General features: G+C 37.0%; 1 protein-coding gene across 7 annotated transcripts in view; it reads right to left on the minus strand.

Moving 5' to 3' along the window:
* The window catches only part of PLCB1 (phospholipase C beta 1), a 714547-nt gene that overhangs the window by 115005 nt on the left and 579976 nt on the right, over positions 1 to 19566 (minus strand). For all 7 annotated transcript variants that reach the window (XM_027621223.2, XM_027621225.2, XM_027621224.2 and 4 more), the window contains exons 19-23: positions 16521 to 16675; positions 12898 to 13062; positions 11207 to 11306; positions 10405 to 10509; positions 9259 to 9368 (exon numbers count right to left, since the gene is read on the minus strand). In XM_027621223.2, coding sequence (XP_027477024.1) covers positions 9259 to 9368; positions 10405 to 10509; positions 11207 to 11306; positions 12898 to 13062; positions 16521 to 16675 — 635 coding nt within the window. The remainder of the gene's footprint in view (positions 1 to 9258; positions 9369 to 10404; positions 10510 to 11206; positions 11307 to 12897; positions 13063 to 16520; positions 16676 to 19566) is intronic.

Raw genomic sequence — 19566 nt, forward strand, 5'->3', positions numbered from 1 at the left:
TTGGTACCTTGAATTCATATTACCTGGATGAAATTAAATAATGTATCTACTGCATATTTCTAAGGAATTAAAAACATTTCTAGGGCGCCTGGGTGGCTCAGTCGTTAAGCGTCTGCCTTTAGCTCACATCATGAACCCAGGGTCCTGGGATCGAGCTCCGCATCGGGCTCCCTGCTCGGCGGGAAGCCTGCTTCTCCCTCTCCCACTCCCCCTGCTTGTGTTCCCTCTCTCGCTGTGTCTCTCTCTGTCAAACAAATAAATACAATCTTTAAAAAAAATTTCTAAAAACCTCCCGATGTATGTACTCTGAAGCATTTCAGGATGAAGTATACTAATATTTGCAACCTACTTTGAAATGCATTAAAAAATAAGATAGAATAATGAATAGATAGAGGGATGGATAGATATAGATGTGATAAAGCAAATGCATCAAAATTTAAATTGTGGAATCCAGGTGATTGATACATAGATGTTCATTACACAATTCTTTCAACATTTGGCTATGTTTGAAAATTTTTATAATAAATGATGGCAAAACTATATTGTGAAGAATCTACCAGAGTGAGTTAGAAACAGAAGACAGCTTTAAGGAGCTGAATAAATTCATCTGTTGACTTCAGTTTTGATCACATAAAAAGTCATCAGCATTCACATGGTATCTTCGTTGAAACATTTGTAACAGCTGTTTACATGTATATGTGTGAATTTTTATTAATGTTAGTCTCGTCCTCCAGATTGTAAGGCGTATGAGAGCATCTGATTTTTTTCATCATTATATATAATTAATATGTTATTAATAACATATGTTATATATTATATATAATTAACATGTTACATATATTATATATAATATATAGTATATAATGTCCAGCATGGTGACTGACAAAGTTGTGTTCAAAAATTTTTTAATTGAATGAATAAATGAAGAAATCTGCATTTTGTTTTCCGCTCACGTATAATCACTAAATACACTGTCAATGACAAGGTCCTGAAACTAAAGAACCACTTTATGTTACCATAAGAAAACAATTTTTTTTGAATGAATGAATCGGTGAGTGAATGAAGATGCTGCTCTTGTCTGCAGAGAATTTTCATGTAATTCAGAATTATGGCAGTTTATTTAGAAAGAGATTAAAGGGAGACACAATTTTATATATGTTACATATATTATCGTTCCTGCCCATTGTAATTTATTAGAAATATTTGATACAGTTGCCAAAGAAATCAGAAGAAATGAACTCTTTATAGTTGGGCAGAAATCATGAATTTTTCTTTTTAAAATGAATGTAGACCATACAAGGAATTTTTGTGATGTCTTTTTGCAAAAAAAATATTGTGTGGACACTTCACTACTCAAGCCATTGCTCTGGGCCAGGAAATCAGAGACGCCAACAGTCGGTTTTAAAAGCCACATACCATTTCACAGAATGGATGCAATACTGTGTACTCTGGATGGACAGCTAATCTTCCTTCTACTTTTTGCACCTACAGAAAACAATGTTTGTACAAACATCCTTGTATATCTATCTTCAAGTACTGGGTTTTTTTTTTTTTTTTTTCCTTGTTAAGAATAGGAAAAGGCAGGGATGTTGTATAATGGAAAGGGAGATTTTACAAAACAAGCAAAAGGGAAAATCACTCACCGTATAATGTTACAAATGAAAATGTTATCTATAAAGTGACCACATATGAGAAAAAAATGAATATGCATATTTGAAAAAAAGATGAAAAGGAATATCAATAAACAAAGCATTTACTTGAAAAAGAAAAAGATTTTAGACCAACCACCCTTAACATTCATCTTGTGGGAATATATCTTTTGAATTAAGCCAAATCACTTGGCAGAGACTGCGGTCAATCACTCACAAAACAGATTCTGGACAACTCCCTGAGAAAAGAGTTTCTCTTGGAGCCCTACTGGGGTCCTGTGATAAAGCTGACATTTTAGAGTTGATGGAATAATGGCTTTTTAATTCCACACGGGGAGAGCCCCAAGTGAGACACAGATGTAGGACTCCACAGCATTGGTTCTCAACGTGTGGTCCCTTCACGAGCAGCATCAACATCACTAACAAACTCATCAGAAATGCAAATTCACCCCAGACCTACTCAGTCAGAAACTCTCAGGGTGACGCCAGCAATCTGTGCTTTAAGAAGTGATCCAGGTGATTCTGATAGATGCTTAAATCTGAGGGTCTTGCTACTCAGAATCTGTTCCTACAGGTCAGTAGCTGTAGCATTGCTTGGAAGCTCCTTTGAAATGCAGAATTTTGTGTTCTGCTTCAGAACAATGAAATCTGAATCTGCGTTGTAACAAGATCACCAGGTGATCTGTATGCACAGTAAAATTTAAGAAGCCTTACTCTAGAGAGTGAAAAACTGTCATTGAGATTCACACTTTTACAGTCCCTACGGTAGGGGCCTGGCATGGACTATAATATTCAAATTTCTGGATGTAGCGCTGTTTTGGGCAGATGAACCCAAAGCTCCTTATTTGAATCCATTGAAATTTGAAAAATTGATATGGAGGAGATTTGTAAAAGCAGTGAGACTGAACCAATCCTTGAATAGTTTCAACTCAAATTCATATATGGTCTTCTCTTGAGAACTCATTTAAAAAGACTCTAGTTCCATTTTTTGCTTACCGGTATTAGGCAAGTCAATCTACCATGATAAGCAACTGTTCCCTCTTTTAAAAATGGGGATTATGGGCACCTGGGTGGCTCAGTCGTTAAGCGTCTGCCTTTGGCTCAGGTCATGATCCCAGGGTCTTGGGATCCAGCCCCACATCGGGCTCCCAGCTCAGCAGGAAGCCTGCTTCTCCGTCTGTCCCTGCTTGTGTTCCCTCTCTCGCTGTGTCTTTTTCTGTCAAATAAATAAATAAATCTTTAAAGAAACAAAATAAAAATGGGGATTATGTGTTGTCTAGTTAGGGCTCAGTTTTTTCCCGGGCACCCAATAAAATGCCTTGTAAACTCCAGAGCTGTATATAGAAATAAAGGGATAAGTGTCATTATCTAAAGGCCATCTCCAAAAAGGCAAATTTTCTCTTCCTACTTTATTGGATGCTTATAAAGTTCAGGGATTGTGAGAAACCATTGTTTCTACAAGTTGGTATTTTGCTAAATTATTATTTGAGGAGCAAGATTTTCATTTAAAGAGAATCCAAAATGACCAGGAAAACTCATCTTTGATTTTAGCGCCAAGTTCTTGAACCATGGATGAAGTATCAAGCTTCTGTCTTAGAAATAGATTAAACGACACCCAATGCTTTCTCTGAAGTTAAACACAGTAATCTTATGAGTTGTACCAGCTTGAATTTTTGCTGTTGTTATCCTACCGGTGAAATCCACACTAGATCATATAAACCTTTTTTCTTTTCAAATAATCAAATCCCATCAAAGATGCCTACAGTGCCATACACTGAATAAGGAAATAAATTATTTTTGATACATTCCAGCTCACTTATAAGAACACAAGAGTCTGACAACTTAAAAAGTAGGCCTCTTGGAATTAATGAAATTATGGTATTACTAAACAGCTTTCCCTTTCAACATCAAAGTGATATGAAGACCACTAACACACCTTCACTTGTGTAATACACACACAGATGATACAGGGAACTCTTCAGAACAGAAATTTTGGCCTTGAGGGTTGAGTAAGGTTTGGGGTATCAAGTTCTCTGTCTTAGATCATAACTTTCTCCAAGGGTAGAAATGAACACTTAGTGAATTAATGTGGCCTTAGAAGTTTTTGAGTTGGGGGAACTGAATTTTGGCCAGAAGCCAGGATGCAAACTAATCAAATGGAACCCACATATATAAACCTTACTATTGAAGAACAATATAATATCCAGTGATATAAAGGGGGGGGGAATCCTAACATTTGATTCGACAAAAAATTCAATTCAAAGGATGCTACAACCATTTAAAGTAAAGGTCTTAATATTCTGTGCTTAGTTATCCAGGCAACGTGCTATAGAGGACAGAAAGAGGAATGAAGCATAGTCCTTATTAACGGTTACCAGAAAATTGCAGTTTTGTTATTGAGGTAGTACAATGGGGTAGAGTGTATACCCTTGCTACTCAAAGTATGCTCCGTGGAATGGCATTATCCCATCACCTGGGGCTTGTGAGAGATGCTGAGCCTCTCCCCACCCCAGACATGCTGACTCAGGATGCCCTGGTCTACACATCAGACTTCTAGATATGCTGTTGTAGAACATGAGTCCTGGAGCTAGATGGCTTGAATTTCAATGCCAATTCTGCTCCTTACTGGTTGTGTGACACTGGCTGAGAAATCGAATCTCCTGGTACTCAGTTTCCTCATCTGCTAAGTGGGAATAATCCCAGTAACCAAAACATACAGATATTTTAAGATGCAAGTTTGTTAATACATGAAAGGGCTCAGAACGGTGCCAGGTACATAGTAAGCACACAGTAAAATGCTTCTGCATTCCCCAACATGCTAAAGCAAGTCATGTTCAAATACTGCATGTGGACATTAAAGATGTCACATATTATTTTGTATTCGATACATTGGATATTTACTTTTTTCTCTTTACAGTTGTATTTTAAGAATAGAAAATCAGGAGTGTTACTGATGTCTCATTAGGCATTTCTATAACCACATGAAAATATTAGGATTGTGAAATCATTTTAAAAATTAATATTTTTTAAAAGAAAAATATATATGCATCTACTTGCTAGAAGGACATACACCAAAAATGTTAACAGTATCTCCAAGATTACTGAGGGCCTTTTTTGTGTGTGTGTGGTTTATTATGTTTAAAAATTTTTTATATACCTTTTTTTAAATAAAGATATAGCTATAAATATTATAAAGCCTTTGTTATAATTCAGATTAGGCAATTTTCTACAATTTTACTAACCCAGTGTCCTGAATGACAACTTTAAAAGACATAAAATAAACCCAGCAACTCAAATCTCTATTATTCTTTAACTTACGTAAATATGTTGAATTTATATATAGATATCTATCTATCTTTTCACATGATCTGAAACAAACATCTAGTGTTCAAAGCATGTGGGAATTTTCAACTTGCCTAGTTATTTGGTTTGCAAATTACTCTATGAAGATAATTTATTAAAGTATTAAAAATATGAGGATATTTTGGAGTCCAATGAAGTCTTTAATTTTCAAATAGAAATGACCTTTATAACTACCAAGTTAAAAGGATTATACTAAAAAAGTCTTCGCTGCTAAAATAGCGTCTCCAGTGCCTGCCATGTCCTAGATAGAATTTTCTTTTGAGAAAACCACAGCTACTTATTTTCAGTGGCCTCATTCAAACAAACTTACATCATTACAAGACAAGATAAAGGACACACTGGTGTTCAAAGTGTGGAATGACTTTTCCTTCCTAGAGTTACATGGTAAGGGCAAATGATTTTTTTTTTCCTTGAGTTTCAAAAATGAGGTCATTTAGGGTTTTGACATTTCAAAATAAAAAAAAAAAATCATATTTTCAGGAGCCTGGGTGGCTCATTTGGTTAAGCAGCTATCTTCAGTTCAGGTCATGATGCCAGGCTTCTGAGATTGAGCCCCACATAGGGCTCCTTGCTCAGCAGGGAGTCTGCTTCTCCCCTGCCTGCCATTCCCCCTGCTTGTGCTTGGTCTCTCCCTCTCTGTCAAATAAATAAATAAAATCTTTAAAAAAAAATCATATTTTCTCTGTTGGACCATTTGGAATCTATGGGATTCAATGCCTCTAAAATGATTTCTAAAACTGAAAATGTCTAAATATCCTCTAAATTTAATGAATATTATGCATTTACTGAAAATCCTTTCTGATCACCACTGCTAGAGGAGAAACAAAAATAAAGTTGACCTAAATTGCTACTTCTGTATTTTTATATCCATTAGCGTTGCTTTCTCTCTAAATAGATTTTTGATATGTGATGTTTGGTGCAAGGATAAGGCTTTGAACGGACGGTAGTGTGACAGGATCCCTGACATCTTGAAGGCCCTAGGTCTCCCGTTCCTTAGAGTGACATTTTTTTTTGCAATCTCGAGAAAAATGGTCTCTCTGGTGCACCATGAGTAAAATACCCCATTAGGAGAATTTTTATCTCAATTGCTGTACTATATAAGCAGAAATTGGCGGTGTCTTGGATGTTCTCTCCAACTGAGAGAACATCTCACTCCCTGGAGAACCTGGCTAACGAATGTGTAGAAATGGATGATAGAAAAAGTATTGTTTCTAAATAGTGACAATACAGGCAATTTCACTTGAAAATGCTTTCTTTGAACTTCTATTTCCTAGAAAATAAAATACATCCAGTTGATTAAAGAGATATTATTAAGGATTATTTCTACCTACATGACCTATCTCTACCTTGAATTATATTTTATTACATATGTTAGTGAGCTAAAGCAGGTAGAAGAGAAAAGAGTTTCAAAGCTTCTGTAAGATTTCTAAGGAGAGCCTCTAATTACATATTGGTGTCTATATGAGCAAAATGAGAAATTCACTGAATTTTCTCCTCTTAATCTTTTTGAAGGCCATTGGAAAGAAAAAGCACTATGATCTCTAAAGAACCACCAGGATTAAAGATGTAACTGCGCTCAAACATTCAAATTCTGGTTCCCAGACAAAAAATTCAGAAAGGGCATTTATTCTTGATTTTCAGTATAAAACAGCAACTGTTCAGCCTTATGTTCCCTATAAGCAGAATTCAACATGGCGGTGGTTGAGTGTGTGATTTACTGAGAACAGGAAGAAACTGCAGGAAGGTGAGGAAAGCAAGGTAAGACCGGGAAAGAAGATTAAGTTGAAATGTGGTCTCAGCCTGATCCCATGGGGGCTCAGGAGTGTGAATTATAATACAGAAGTTGCCCACCCAGAAGCAAGGGACCTGGGCTCTTATTCTCCTGGATCTTTCAGTCGCTCAGCATGGGTCACCCCCTTCCGAGAATAATCTACCAGACATCTCCAGCAAAGTAGCTCCTATCAGCTCAGGCCAGTCCTCTGGAAAAGTCTGTAGCCGTGAGCCTTCTGCAGCCCACACCTGCAGTAGTCCTGTGGCCGTGGGTGAAGCAGCACTAAAATGAAGGTCTGAGGGCGCCTGGGTGGCTCAGTTGGTTAAGCATCTGCCTTCGGCTCGGGTCATGATCCCAGGGTTCTGGGATCCAGCCCTGAGTTGGTCTCTCTGCTCAGTGGGGAGTTTGCTTCTCCCTCTGCCTCTCACCCTGCTCATGCTCTCTCTCATTCTCTTTCTCAAATAAATAAATAAAATCTTAAAAAAATTATAAATATAAAGAAGGTCTGGGTAGGACACCAATAGCATCTGCTTGGAGCGTGGGAAGACCCCTCCTTCTGTGAGCCCCACACAAGCAGTGAGCACTTGGACTAAGCCCTCAAAATTCACACAGGGGGCCTAGGTGTTTCTCATTTGTTTTTTTTCCCTCTGCAGATGCTAAGCATAGATGTTAGAGGCACAGATGACTTTGGAAGTATATTCATGTCTGCTGTTAGGCATAATTTTTTGGCAATGTAAAAATTTCCTATAACCCTATTTATTGCATACCACAAAAGGCATTATTTATGAAACTTACCAGTCTAACTTTAAATTTCACTCTCTACTGGTCCTATGGGACATGATGCTGGCAGTGTAAATAAGATCCTGGGAAATGTTACTCTTATGTTGAATGTTTTCCTCTCCTTTCATTTTTTTCTCATGTTCAATTAGCTCAACATATCTTATATCAAAAATTTCTAAAATTCTATGCAAGAAAAGAAGGAAATAATCATAGATGTGCTCAAAAATGTATTTACATATGTTCACTGAAGATCTGTTTAAAAGAGTGGAGTATTTCAAATATCCAATAATAGGGGATTGGAAAAATAAACTATGGTATGGCTATATGATAGAAAAGCATGAAGTCATTAAAGGGTATGTCACAGAAGAATATTTAATGACATGGAAAATATTTGCAGTAAGTGAAAATAAAAGGTTAAAACACAGATAGAGAATATTATCCCATTTTATAAAAAAGTAATACTTGTGCATAAAAAGACTAGCTTTGTATACACTCCATATTTACAGTGTTATGTCTGAGTGGCTTAGGGGTTTGAATTCTAGGTAGTATCTTTGGGACTTTTCTTTTCTTATATTTAGTTTAAAAATTTTCCATGATAAACCTAGGTTTCTTTTGGCACAAGAAAAAAGTTATTTAATAAGTTATATCAACTTAGGGCGCCTGGGTGGCTTAGTTGCTTAAGCATCTGACTCTTGGTTTTGGCTCAGCTCATGATCTTGGGGTCGTGGGATCAGGCCCTGTGTTGGGCTCCACACTCAGTGGGAGAGCTCTGCTCTCCCTCTCCCTCTGCCCCTCCCCCTGCTTGCATGTTCACTCTCTCTCTCAAATAAATAAATAACTCTTAAAAAAATAAATTATATCAACCTTTATGGACTTGGTATTAGTTATAGTTATCCAAACAATTTTCCAAAATTTCTCCCCCCATTCTGATAGTTCTCCATTTTTCTCATCTTTCTCCATGAATTGATCTTCAGAATATTCAATGAAGTATGAAAATAGCTTATTTCTTTCACTGTTTTTAATGTTGGTGTCACCTCCAATCATTAAACTATATTTCACTTTTTTGAAAACTAAAGGACTGCCAGTCTACATAGAAGCTTTATATTTTTAAATTTCACTTCTAATATTTCCAGTCCCTTCCTTGATTACTCTTTGCATTGTGACATCTTATTTAGAAAACTATACCAATTATTTGGGAATATGTATTATAATATATAAGTATACAATGTAATAATAGTAGTAAACATTTCATGGCCCATACTACACACTAGGTATTTGTATTAATGACTTTATGTATTCTAAGAAGTCACAAAAGCACTCTGAAAATCCTGCACTTTCGATTAAAGAAAAAAGAAAATACTAAATATGTGATGATCATCTTCTTTTCTAAGTGCTTTAGTCACCTTTAATTAATATGAAATCAGTTAGAAACTTTCACCTGAAATGGCCAGATGTGGACTGTTCGATGCAGGCACAAAATAAGATGCTGGTGTGGGCACGGAACACCAGAAGAGGATGAAATATGAAAAATTCAGTCAATCATGTAGATGTTTTATAAGACAATGCTGAGCTCCATCAAAGAGTTTTTCCAATGTATTATTTTCTTCTCATGAGGTATGATGTTACATAGGCAAAGCCAGCCACTGGGTGTGGAAATCATGCTTAATACCACATAAGATTAGAACACTCGCTCACCTCTTTCTTTACTTCTTCTTCATCTTCCAGTGTCAATGCAGCCAATTGTTTAGCTCTTTGTTCCATCAGATTCACATATCGTATTGGATTTGACAAAGCTTCAATCACATCTAGATAAGGAAGAGATATTTTAGATCAAAGGTCCTGGATATATTGATTATCCATCCTCCATTCATCCATCCATCCATCCAACCAACTAACCATTCATCCATCCATCCATTCATCCATCCATCCATTCACTCATCCTCTATCTACTCACCCACCCATCCACCGAATCATCATCCATCTTCCACTCTTCCATCTACCATGTAACTATCCACTCATCCATCCAACATTTTTGGAAATGGACAAGTCAGGACCCTTTGCTTCAACCTCAGGAAGACAGAACTCAAGGGAATTCAGCTCTGACAGCCAAACTGGATAGGCTCCAACCCAAGATACCTCAATATTACATAGTTTTCAGTTTATTTTGAGGGGCCCATCCATTCCAACAATGGCCCACACACTTGTCCTATTTGGCCCAAATGGTGTTTCATAAATGAAGGAAAATATTTCAAATAAAAAGCCTCCTTTCCAGACTGTTGAAACAACCCAAAGACTTGGCAATATGAGTATCATTCACACATGATACTGTCTAGCTGGAGTGAGTTATGGCTGCCATCTTTGGACGGGCATGTGCTCCAAGTTTGCCATAGTCTCCACCACTCCCCAATACCTTATAATCAGGCCACTTAACACCAGGAGTATTTAAATTTATGATTCCTGGTTGACATTGTCACAAGTTAATTCCTCTAAACTTAGGATTTCACCCATGAAAAGGATCTGGCTTCTAAAACTTGCTGAAGATAAAGTCATTGTACAGACCTAGATACACTGCTTTAGTACCAAGTAGCATGGGTTAGAAATTGCTGGACCCATAAGAATAATACCACTAGTAGATAAATATGCTCAATATTTTATTCAGACTTCAATGAAATTAAAATCTATTCACAAAGTCTTGAGCAATTTAATCAACATGCATACATAAATAGAAGTGATTCTGAGGCCAGAATTTCCTGCCTATTTTTGGTCCAATTTTCCTTCCACTAAACCACAAAAATAAGGATGGCCCCAGATAGAAACATCCCCTTGACTTAGGTTGTTTACCTGCATATGTATCTGGGACATAGTCTTTCACCTCTATGTAGACAAAGACAGCTGGGAGCATCAGAGGCTGGTTCCTCTCATTCCTCAGACAGATGTAGTGATAGCCTATAGGGTGACATTAATACCGTGTATCACATATTTCCTTCACAATGTTAGTTACAACACAGGAACATCTATGTGATGGAAGTGTTTGTTTTAGGTGACTTTGGATGACAAACAGGTCACTTCTTATTTTCATCACATGGTTTTATGTGAAATTATTTTTCTCTTCAGACAGGAAAACAATGTTGATTCTGATTATTTTCCTTTTCAATCACGTTTTACCCCACAAAAGAGAATCTAAAACTGTATGTCATAGACTGAGTTCTTGGTCCAAATTCTTCCCCTGTATGTGATTTCTTGACTTGGGGCTTAGCCATATGCTATGCTTTAGACAACTGGATGTTAGGGTTGTGGTGCAAACAGAGGATTCAAATGCACTTGCAGAGTCGGGCTTGCCCTTATATGCATTCCAGGGGGTGGCCATAAATGTCCATACTGTGGGTGCCACTGCTCCTTCCTCCTGGAAGTCTGAATGAGCTCACGGGGAGCAGACCTAACTCCAGCCCTCAGCCTAAAGCACAGCCACACAGCTGAGCCCAGCCAAACCCTGCCAACCCACAGACTTGTGAGCATAAAGATAAAGCACTTGTTATAAACCACTGAGTTTTCAGACAGCTTCCTAATTCACCCTTGAACAATCACGTAAGGCAGTGATGGTTTTCTTGACAGCTTTGATAGTTTCTCACCACACTGTCCATACCTGGCCGAATTGCCTGTACTGGCAAGATCCGGTGACCGATGAATTTACCTCCTTCTTCATAAGCTGCTATCCTCAGACAGGCCAGAGAAGGAAGAACCACCTAGAGGGAAATGCAGGATACAAGTGGTTATAAGAAGGAGCGACTCCAAGAAAGAATTAGAAAGGTAATCTTTAAATATGGAAATGACAAACGTTTAAATATAAAGTTAGTAGTCTTGGGCGCCTGGGTGGCTCAGTTGGTTAAGCGACTGCCTTCGGCTCAGGTCATGATCCTGGAGTCCCAGGATCGAGTCCCATATCAGGCTCCCTGCTCAGTGGGGAGTCTGCTTCTCCCTCTGACCCTCTTTCCTCTTGTGCTCTCTGTCTCTCATTCTCTCTCTCTCAAATAAATAAATAAAATCTTTAAAAAAAAAAAGAGATAAAGTTAGTCTTACCACTATTTGAGCCTTTACACTTACATTTTCTTTTTTCTTTTTCTTTGAGGGAGAGAGAGAGAGTGGGCAAGCATGAGCAGGGAAGGGAGAGGGAGGAGGAGCAGAGGGAGAGGGAGAGAGGAAGGAGGCTCCATACCCAGCATGGAGCTCCATGTGGGGCTCATTCCCATGACCCCAAGATCATGACCTGAGCTGAAATCAAGAGTTGGATGCTTAGCAGACTCGCCAGCCAGGTGCCCTTACTCTTATATTTTCAAAGCAAATCACTTTTATACTTTCAAAGCAAAAGCAAACATGCAAAAATAGAGCTTGCAGACAGCTTTCAAAATGAGATTGCTTTATAAATAATTCCCAAATGAGCAACAAGTAATTGCTCATTTTCCCCCCCACAACGTAAAACATGTGTGGAGAACATGAGGCTAACTGTATCCTTAAAGACTTAATTTTGGTAACAAGAGCAAGCTAATATTTGTTGACTATTTTCAAAGTGCCAGACATTTCATAAATGTTTTCAGTGTATTGGGGAATACTTATTAATAACTCTTTGAAATAGACACTACTATTAAATCTGATTAACATATTAAAGATAGTGGGAGCACAGAGACCCTTAACACAGATATTCTCTTTGCAGAAGACAACCTTTCTAGATCTTTTGGCCAGATAAAAGCAAATGATATGGTAAGATAGTCTATTCCACTTTCTACTAGACTATTATCTTCCTTTGTGTGACAAGCATGTGTGTAGAACATTTGCTTTTTTGGTGAAGGCAGACAGGAGGCCCATTCAAATGGAAAGATTTTAACTCTATCAGACAGAATCCAGACAAGATAGAATGATCGGCTGCCAGAGGCTAGAGGTTATAGGAAGTTTAATTAATATTCTTTTTTAGGATGTATGGGCTTCCTTCTCTCTGCTACCATGTTATTCCCTACTTTCCACTTTACTTCATTTCAGTTACGATGAAAATATATCATTTACCACTTGTATCATGAGGGAATACGAGTTAATTTATATGTTTTTCTGGTCTTCCAAACGAGGTATACTAGAATTAAGTGATTCACAACGCAATTCTGAAAATCCAAACAAGTGATTCACAGAGTTCCTGAACAGTTTTTAAGATAGCCCCCAAAGTGCTATTGCTTTATAAATGTGTAAATTCCCGAATTAGCAACAAATAATTCTTCCTGTAATTTTTTTTCTCAGAGTGAAACACCTTGAATATGCAGTTACATCTCATATCAAGGATATGAGACCTACCTTTTTGAAGACAATGGGCTCTTCTTCCCAGACAGGATTTACAGCATTTCCCTGTGATGTTTTGGTCTTAAATGCCTTCCTCCTCGTGTCCACAGGCAAACCAAACATATCCACTTCCACGTAAGTCCCGACTTTCTTATCAGAAAGAAACTGACCTGAAATAATCTAGAAAATAATCAAAAAGGAACTCTTGAAAATGAGTAAGTGATATAAGAGAATACTTTAGGGAGGTACAAATGCTGGTTGAATCATAACCAAAATGAAATAGAGGCAAGAGGACAAATTTGGTTAAGGAATTGATAGAGGCACATTGAAAATGCTGAAGTCAGAAGGAGTCAGTTAATAAGACAAAATTGTATAGGAGGAAATAAATGAAAATATACCAAAAGTTTGATGAGATTATACCTTTTGTACTTGAGATACATCTGTTAAATGTTGAAAATTGATCTTAGAGCCAACTGAATATAAAGGTTTTTCTACTTAAAGATGTTACAAGAGAAAAAAATTCTCATTTTAGCATGATTGTAAATGAAGTTAAAAGGGTAAGAGCACAAATTTAAAACATAACAAAGTAGAAACTTTAGCATTTAAAAAGTTTCCTTTTGTTCATAAAATTCAACTTGAAGAAATGGTTGTAACCCTATGTTATTCAATTCTCAGAGTTGTTATATTTTTATTTTTTTTATTTTTATAGTTTTAAGTAGACTACAAGGCATTGAACTCACAACCCTGAGATCAAGACCTGAACTGAGATCAAGAGTCAGACACTGAACCGACTGAGCCACCCAGGTGCCCCCAGAGTTGTTATACTTTAAATAAAAAGCTACAATGATAATAAAAACAAAACCCAAATATCGACTTTAAACCATCAAGCCCAGTTTATCATCACTCCTAACCCCAACCTGTTAGCTGTCCACACAGTTATGGGTTTCCTTGCTTAGCTATACAATTTATGGATATTGTAGAGTTCAAAGAGTTTAAAATCACATATCCTGATGGCTAGGAGCTTTCTGAGCTCAAGTCTGTGAAAGGGGACAGAATTATCAAGACTATGGCGGGGCCAGAAGTGGGACATGATGTCAGCCTGTGAATGGCCCTCAAGGGCTCAGCGAGGCCAGTGAGCTATTTGCTGATGGGGTCAGAAATTCCAAACCAGTTAGAGAGAAAAACGAGGAATAGGCTGTCTGAATTTGCCAGGATAGCTCATTTCTCCTGAATGTTCTCTTTAGCCTGAGTGCCTGGGACCTGCCAACAATGATCTCTATTTAATTTGAGGTTCTAAGGGAGAACAACTTAGCAGACAAGTGTGAAACTTCCAAGCTTGTGAGTCACAGTGGGAAATCAGATGCACCAAGGATTCTGTGTGCTTAAGGTGTTTGGTTAAAGCAGAGGTTCTTGGGGAACCACTTGGGTGGCTCAGTCAGTTAAGCATCTGCCTTCAGCTCAGGTCAGGATCCCAGGGGCCTGGGTTGGAGCCCTGTGTTGGGCTCCCTGCCCTGCGGAGAGTCTGCTTCTCCCTTTCTCTCTACCTCTGCTTCTCCCTCTGCCTCTCCCCTCTGCTTGTGCTTGAGCTCTCTCCCTCTCTCTCAAATAAATAAATAAATAAAATCTAAAAAAAAAAAAAAGCAGAGGTTCTTAACTAAATTAATGACCTTCAATGTTCCCATCAGTAGAATAGGATGGTGGAACACCTTTTGGGCACCCAAGTCCATTCTGACACTAGGAAGTCTATGTCAGAAGGTCAAAACAAAGGCACCACTGGAGGGACATGAGCCGCCTCTTGGCTCTGGCCATCATGTGAAAGGCAAGATGAGACAGCAGCCTGGCCTGTCTATTCTGAGGACACTGACCACCCAACAGCCGTGTCTCCATTCTGGACTCAGGTAGCCCCTCATGCCTGTTTGGGTCTCAACTGTTTCCCCTCAACTCACTTTCCTGTTTCTATGCCATCATCTTCTAACTACTTCTACCTTCATGGTAGAGTTTTTAAAAATATTTTTTAAACATTATTTATTTATTTATTTGAGAGATTGAGAGAGTGGGGAGGAGCAGAGGAAAAGGAACACACAGGCTCCCCGCTCAGCACGGAGCCCAACGTGGGGCCTGAGATCACGACCTGAGCTGAAACCCAGAGTCAGACGCTTAAATGACTGAGCCACCCAGGCGCCCGGAATTTAAAAAAAAACAAATAAATAAGCAAGCACACATGCACAAAACAAGATGAACTGGCACACAAGAACAAAATTATTAGTTTGATCCAACTATAACAACAATTGACAAGGGTTCTAAAAATAACATTTTGTCAGTGTGTGATGCTTAGGACTTTATCTTAATCAAACTCGGCAGGAATGAAACATCCTTTGCTGAAAAGAATTTCCTAAAATAAACATAATCTCGAAGCTCTAATTCTGCCAACTCCACTCTTCAGATAGATGGCATGAAATAATTTCAAAAGATATAATTTTGAGACACTTCACTGAAATTTTATTTTTAATCTTTTGTGTCAAGTGACAAATTTTAAAGTAAAAATGGGCTCAACAAGCTTAGGGTAGATAGAAATTAGCAAAACTGTTACTTTTTTTTTTTTTTACAGTCTTTCATATGCCTTTGGTTTAAGGTCAGTCTGAAAATTGCATTTATGTCCAATACAAAACGTTTCTTAGTTCCACAGTTACCCAACTAAACAGGAAAGAAAGGAAACTTTATTTTATTTTATTTTATTTTAAAGATTTTATTTATTTATTTGACAGAGAGAGAGACAGAGCAGGAACACAGGCAGGGGGAGTGGGTGAGGGAGAAGCAGGCTTCCCGCGGAGCAAGGAGCCCGATGCGGGGCTCGATACCAGGACCCTGGGACCATGACCTGAGCCGAAGGCAGACGCTTAATGACTGAGCCACCCAGGCACCCCAAGAAAGGAAACTTTAAAGTAAATGAAAGAGCCACAACAACCAAGAGCTTATAGAATTCACATAAAAAGCTCCTATGAAATGATTTTTCATTCATAGCACAAAATATTTTCTTACAGCTAAAAAAATTATATGATGTAACATCAATTTCAAAGACTGCAGAAATAATTTTGAATTAGTATTTTAAGGTCAGATGTATGTTTAATGAAGCGATTCTTTTACTTAATATCACTACTCTGTGTTTTAAGTCCCTGAATACTGATAGATTTTCAAAACAGTAACTTGGGAGCTTTTATTCAATAGTTAACAATTTATTGAGAGAATATTATTGAGAGAATACCTTGTTTTCTCTAGTTTTGCTTAGGGTGGCTATTTTTCAAGAACTAATGGAGAAATAAAAGACCAGAAGATTTCTCCAACATAGGTCACTGATATTTGTACCAAAAGAAAAGACCAACCATGGTGACTCTTCAAGTTGGTTTATTGATTTAGGGTCCAATTTTTATCCTATTAAAGAATAGGACTTAAGTTCCTTTATCTCATGCATATGGCTTCTGAAACTTGTAATTCAGATTTGGTCCTTAAAGGAAAAATGCACGAAGGAGGTGGAGATATTGCTAGCTCTAAATTTTTGATGACTAAACTACTTCTTTACGCAAAATAGGTACTGTTTGAGACTTTTGTTGGGGACAGTTTTGTAATAGAGAGGTACGTACCTTGACAGATAAAGTATTGGCTACTATCCCATCCACGATGCCTTCGGTGAACGGATCAAAATGCTTGTCAGGTCTCCTCATGAACTCTGGCTTTAATCTGTAGCCACTTTTCCCATTGTATTCGTACATCCCCATATTTATTTGCATAGCCAGGTCTGAATATTAAAAACACAACCCTTATTGTGACAATACTGGTGTTTAGAGCAACAAAGTAAGATTGTATTACAGTCCATTTTTACTCCCCTATTTAAAAAGAAATAAATATTATTATTATTATTCATTGAATAAATATTTATTTAATAAATATTTATTCATTGTAGAAATTTAGGAAACACAGACAAGAAAAAAAAGTTGAGCTGTAATCTCCAAATCTAGAGATAAACCGCTGCCAACTCGTTGGTGTATATTCTGCTTTTCTCCTTCAAATATGTTTTGAACATGTAGTATATCCATTTCACTAAATATTTATCTGCTTTAATTTTAACAGCTGTGCAAATTCTTCATTACCTATAATGGTTTGATGAATACCATTGTCATGAAATCTTTGAAGCCATCGTTAATGGCATTATTAGGAGTGACATTTCTAGGTCAAAAGATGTGTTCCAGGAAAAAGATGTGTACTTTTTGATAAGTCTTGCCAAAATGCCCTTCAGAAACCTCATGCCACTTTAAACCTCTCATCCATGCTTCTGAGCCTTCCCCACACCTCACCAACCTTGAACGCTAGAATTCTTTTTTTAATTTATAGGAGAAAAGGATTTCCTTTTTTAAATTTGCATTTCTTTTGTTACTTACCACCTGCATCTAATTACACATTGACTCCTTTCTAATGGACAAAACTTACTGCCAAAGTTTTCCTAAGGCTTAGTCAGCATATGAAATGGATGTTCACACTAATTGCAATTGGTAAGGTTTTTTTAAAAAAAATTTAAGTCATTGGGAATCTGGGAAGCTGTTCTAGGTTGTTCTAGATTCTGAATCATGACTCATCTCTGCTTAGGTGGATAATAGCGAAGTGACCATAGAATTATTTCAGTTCCAAGTAACCAATCATTTTTAGAGCAGGGAAAATAAGTGAAATTTTATCTGTCAATTTATTAAGCTATGGTAACTATGATACCACAATTGGACAAAGTACTAAAATAAGAAAATGACTAACTTATCAGATTTGAAAAAATGGACACCAAAAGCCTAAAAAATTACAATAGCAAATCTTTTGTTCTAAAAAATAACACACAACAAGGAAGTAGAGTTTGTTCCAGGAAAAAAAGGACAATTACATATTAGGAGATCTATTTACTCACAAAAGAAGAAATGAATATATGCTTATCCCAACAGATTTCAAATAGACATTTAATGACATGAACATAAATTCCTAAAGCACTGTTAGTCAATTAGGACAGGTGCATACAGTAGTCCCCACTTCTCCATGGGAGATGTGTTCCAAGACCCCCAGTGGATGTCTGAAACAACAGATAGTACCAAACTCTACATATACCATGTTTTTTTTCCTATACACACATAGCTATGATAAAGTTTAACTTATAAATTAGGCATGATAAGAGATTGACAACAACTAATAATCAAATAGAACAATTATAACAATATACTGTAATAAGGGTTTTGTGAATGTGGTCTCTCTCTCTGCACTCATCCTTTTCGTGATGATGTGAGGTGATGAAATGCCTACGGGATGAAATGAAGTGAAGTAAATGACATAGGCATTGTGACGTAGCATTCGGCTACTTTTGACCTTCTGACAATAAGTCAGAAGGAAGAACATCTGCTTCTAGACCCCCGTTGACCACGGGTAACTGAAACCACAGAAAGTGAAGCCACAGATGAGAAGGGCTATTGTACTCCTTTACTGTGTGGAAGGGTATCTGTCTCAGTCACAGCCAACATCTACTCAGTGAAATTCCCCTTAGTCTCAGGATGAAGAGAAAGCTGCCCACCCTTAATACTATTATTTAATATTGTTCTAGAATGGTCAGTCCAAAGCACTAGGAAGGGAAAAAGCATAGATGTGATTAAATTGTTGTGTGTGTCTACCTGAAAAACCCAATAGAAGCTACTGGCAAAATGGGCTATTATGAGAGCTTGGAGGATGACTATGAAACATTTGTTCATAAAATAAATATACAAATATCAATATCTAGGAACAATTTGCTAAAAATATAATGTTTAAAAAAAAAAAGGTTTTCATCTAAAGAAACTAGACCACAGATGAAAATGTGTGATTTTGCTGCAGGATATTATGTAAGAACTTTTAAGGTAAAGGGAAAAACATTCTTTCTGTGATAAGAAAACTAAAAATTAAAAGGTGTTGGTTTTCTTCAAATTTCCTCAAATTATAAATTTAATGTGATTTTAAACAAAATAATTTTTCCAGTGGGGAGAGGGAAACACAATATAACAATTAAACTAATGTAAATTTAATGTGATTTTATTGAAAATCCCATTTCTTTCTCAGGGGCGGGACGGAAATAATAATAAGTAAATTAAATTCATTTGGAATAGGAGTCCCACTGGCAGTAGCAAGAAATGACTAAAAACTAATAGCCATGAAGGAGAATTTCCACTTCCAGGTATTAGACCATATTATTAAACATTATAATAATAACTGAGCTATTGGCTCCAGGAAGGCAGACAAATTTATTAATAGAGGAGAATATAACTGGAAGAAAATGGACCCAAATTAACCACACCAAAAAAGACTACATCTATTAAGCTGTAATTTCAGTTTAGTGTAAAAAGGATTTATCTCTTCCTGAGATTATGTATCACAATTAAATTTGGGTGGTTGGAAGGGTCAAATTCAGATAAAAAAGAAACCATGAGAGAAACAGAAGTAATTATGGATCTAATCCTGGGATGGAGAGCCTGTAATAATAAAAATAAACCAAGACTCCATAAAATAAAACATTAATCAGCCCAATCTCATCTGTTTCACAAAATATGACAACATGCCCATTATATAAAAAGTGCTGTTATAAGTGGACAGGAAAATTGACAATAGTCTTAAATATGCACTTCATAAAAGCAG

The sequence above is a fragment of the Zalophus californianus genome, chromosome 8, assembly GCF_009762305.2.
Source record: "Zalophus californianus isolate mZalCal1 chromosome 8, mZalCal1.pri.v2, whole genome shotgun sequence".
In the NCBI taxonomy this organism is placed as follows: Eukaryota; Metazoa; Chordata; class Mammalia; order Carnivora; family Otariidae; genus Zalophus; species Zalophus californianus.